Consider the following 1,605-nt stretch of genomic DNA (forward strand, 5'->3'; position numbering starts at 1 on the left):
ACTAACACTGACTTTGAATCCTGGGTTCTACCAAGGAATCTGAAATTTGATTTTTGAGACACTATTAGGAACATGAATGAATGAATGAATGAATGAAGTGTTTTCCTGATGTCCAAATACACATGACAACCACAGAAACCAAGGTAAGCTAGGTCACTGTTACAGAGATAACCTGAAACTATATTTCTTCTTGCAAATGTTCAGATACCCAAAAAGTGATTCTCAAAATAGAAACAAGGCAAAGCTTCTTCTCTCCTGCCGGGATAAAATTACCACTTTCTTTTCACCTTTTCTTTCTCCACAATATACATTGTTCTCTAGCCTCCCTTCAACTCGTTATCATTCTTCATATCCCTGATGCCAACCTCTCTCACTGTCTCTTCCTGTGAAGGTCAAGGGGAATGACACCCCGCCAAAAAGCAGCTGATAGGCTGATACCACCCATCACTGCCAAGTGTAAACCTGTCCTTCTCTCACCCATTCACAGACCTTTGAGAGTCTTTTTCCAGTAACAGTCTAGGTTTTCACTGAGGTTTCCAGCTCTTCTTGGAGTTTGAGGGTCCAACCATGTAGATGCTCCAGTGAATTAGGCTCAGACATAGAGTCCACAGCAGAATCTTCTCAGAACATCTTCTCCAAGTCCCAGGTTGTCAAGACCACAATGTCCATTTCTAAATTTTGGTTCCATATACATCAGCTTTATGTCCAAGTTCTTAAGGACTAGAATCAAATCTAAAAAAGAATTAGTGTGCACACACACACACACAATCATTCTGTCACTAGTCAGTACATTTCTGTGTGAAGACAAATTTGTACAGGAAGTTAAATTACCATACAAATATGGCCATCTGTCAATAAAATCCAACTACGAACCAGCATAGGTTATTCAAAATGGTTACAAACTTTAAGTAACCCTGTTCTAATGCAATCCTCTAAGAATAAGGGATATATATTTATTCATATTTATTTCTAAAAATTCAATTAAATATACAAAATATCAGTGAAATTAAATTGTGTTAATTGTTTTCCCCCCAACAAGAATATTTTATCTTTCCCATCCATGAAAGAAAACCAAGCCATTAAGGAAATATACATTAGAATCCCTGAATATCCTGTATCAACAGAAGTCAGACTTTGCGACACCATAACTTTTTCATGGCACTTTTCACCTCAGCATTCCTCAGTGTGTAGATCAGAGGGTTGAGCAGGGGCGTCCCGATTGTATAAAACACAGCCACCATCTTGTCTATTGGAAATGTGGTTGCTGGGCGTGTGTATATGAATATACACGGACCAAAAAATAGGACAACCACAATGAAGTGGGAGGTGCAGGTGGAAAGGGCTTTTCGCCTTCCTTCTGCACTGTGGTTTCGCAGAGAGTACAAGATGACAACATAGGAGATAAGCAAGATTACGAAACTCACCGTGCATATGGCCCCACTGTTAGAAACAACTAGCAGATTTATCACATAAGTGTCCATGCAGGCAAGTTTCAACAAGGGCTGCAAGTCACAGAAATAGTGGTCAATCACGTTGGGGCCACAGAAAGGCAATCTCAAAGCCAGGAAAATTTGTGCTGAAGAGTGGATGCAGGATCCCACCCAG

The 1,605-nt window shown here is 39.9% G+C and overlaps 1 protein-coding gene across 1 annotated transcript in view; it reads right to left on the reverse strand.

The window, feature by feature from the left end:
• Positions 1-1,127: 1,127 nt before the first annotated feature.
• Positions 1,128-1,605, reverse strand: part of LOC120227498 (olfactory receptor 4C11-like) — a 945-nt gene continuing 467 nt past the window's right edge. Inside the window, exon 1 of the mRNA XM_039225605.1 lies at positions 1,128-1,605. This exon is cut by the window's right edge and continues 467 nt beyond it. Within this exon, the coding sequence (XP_039081536.1) occupies positions 1,128-1,605 (478 nt within the window).

The sequence above is a fragment of the Hyaena hyaena genome, unplaced genomic scaffold, assembly GCF_003009895.1.
Source record: "Hyaena hyaena isolate Hyena2069 unplaced genomic scaffold, ASM300989v1 scaffold_2419, whole genome shotgun sequence".
NCBI lineage: Eukaryota > Metazoa > Chordata > Mammalia > Carnivora > Hyaenidae > Hyaena > Hyaena hyaena.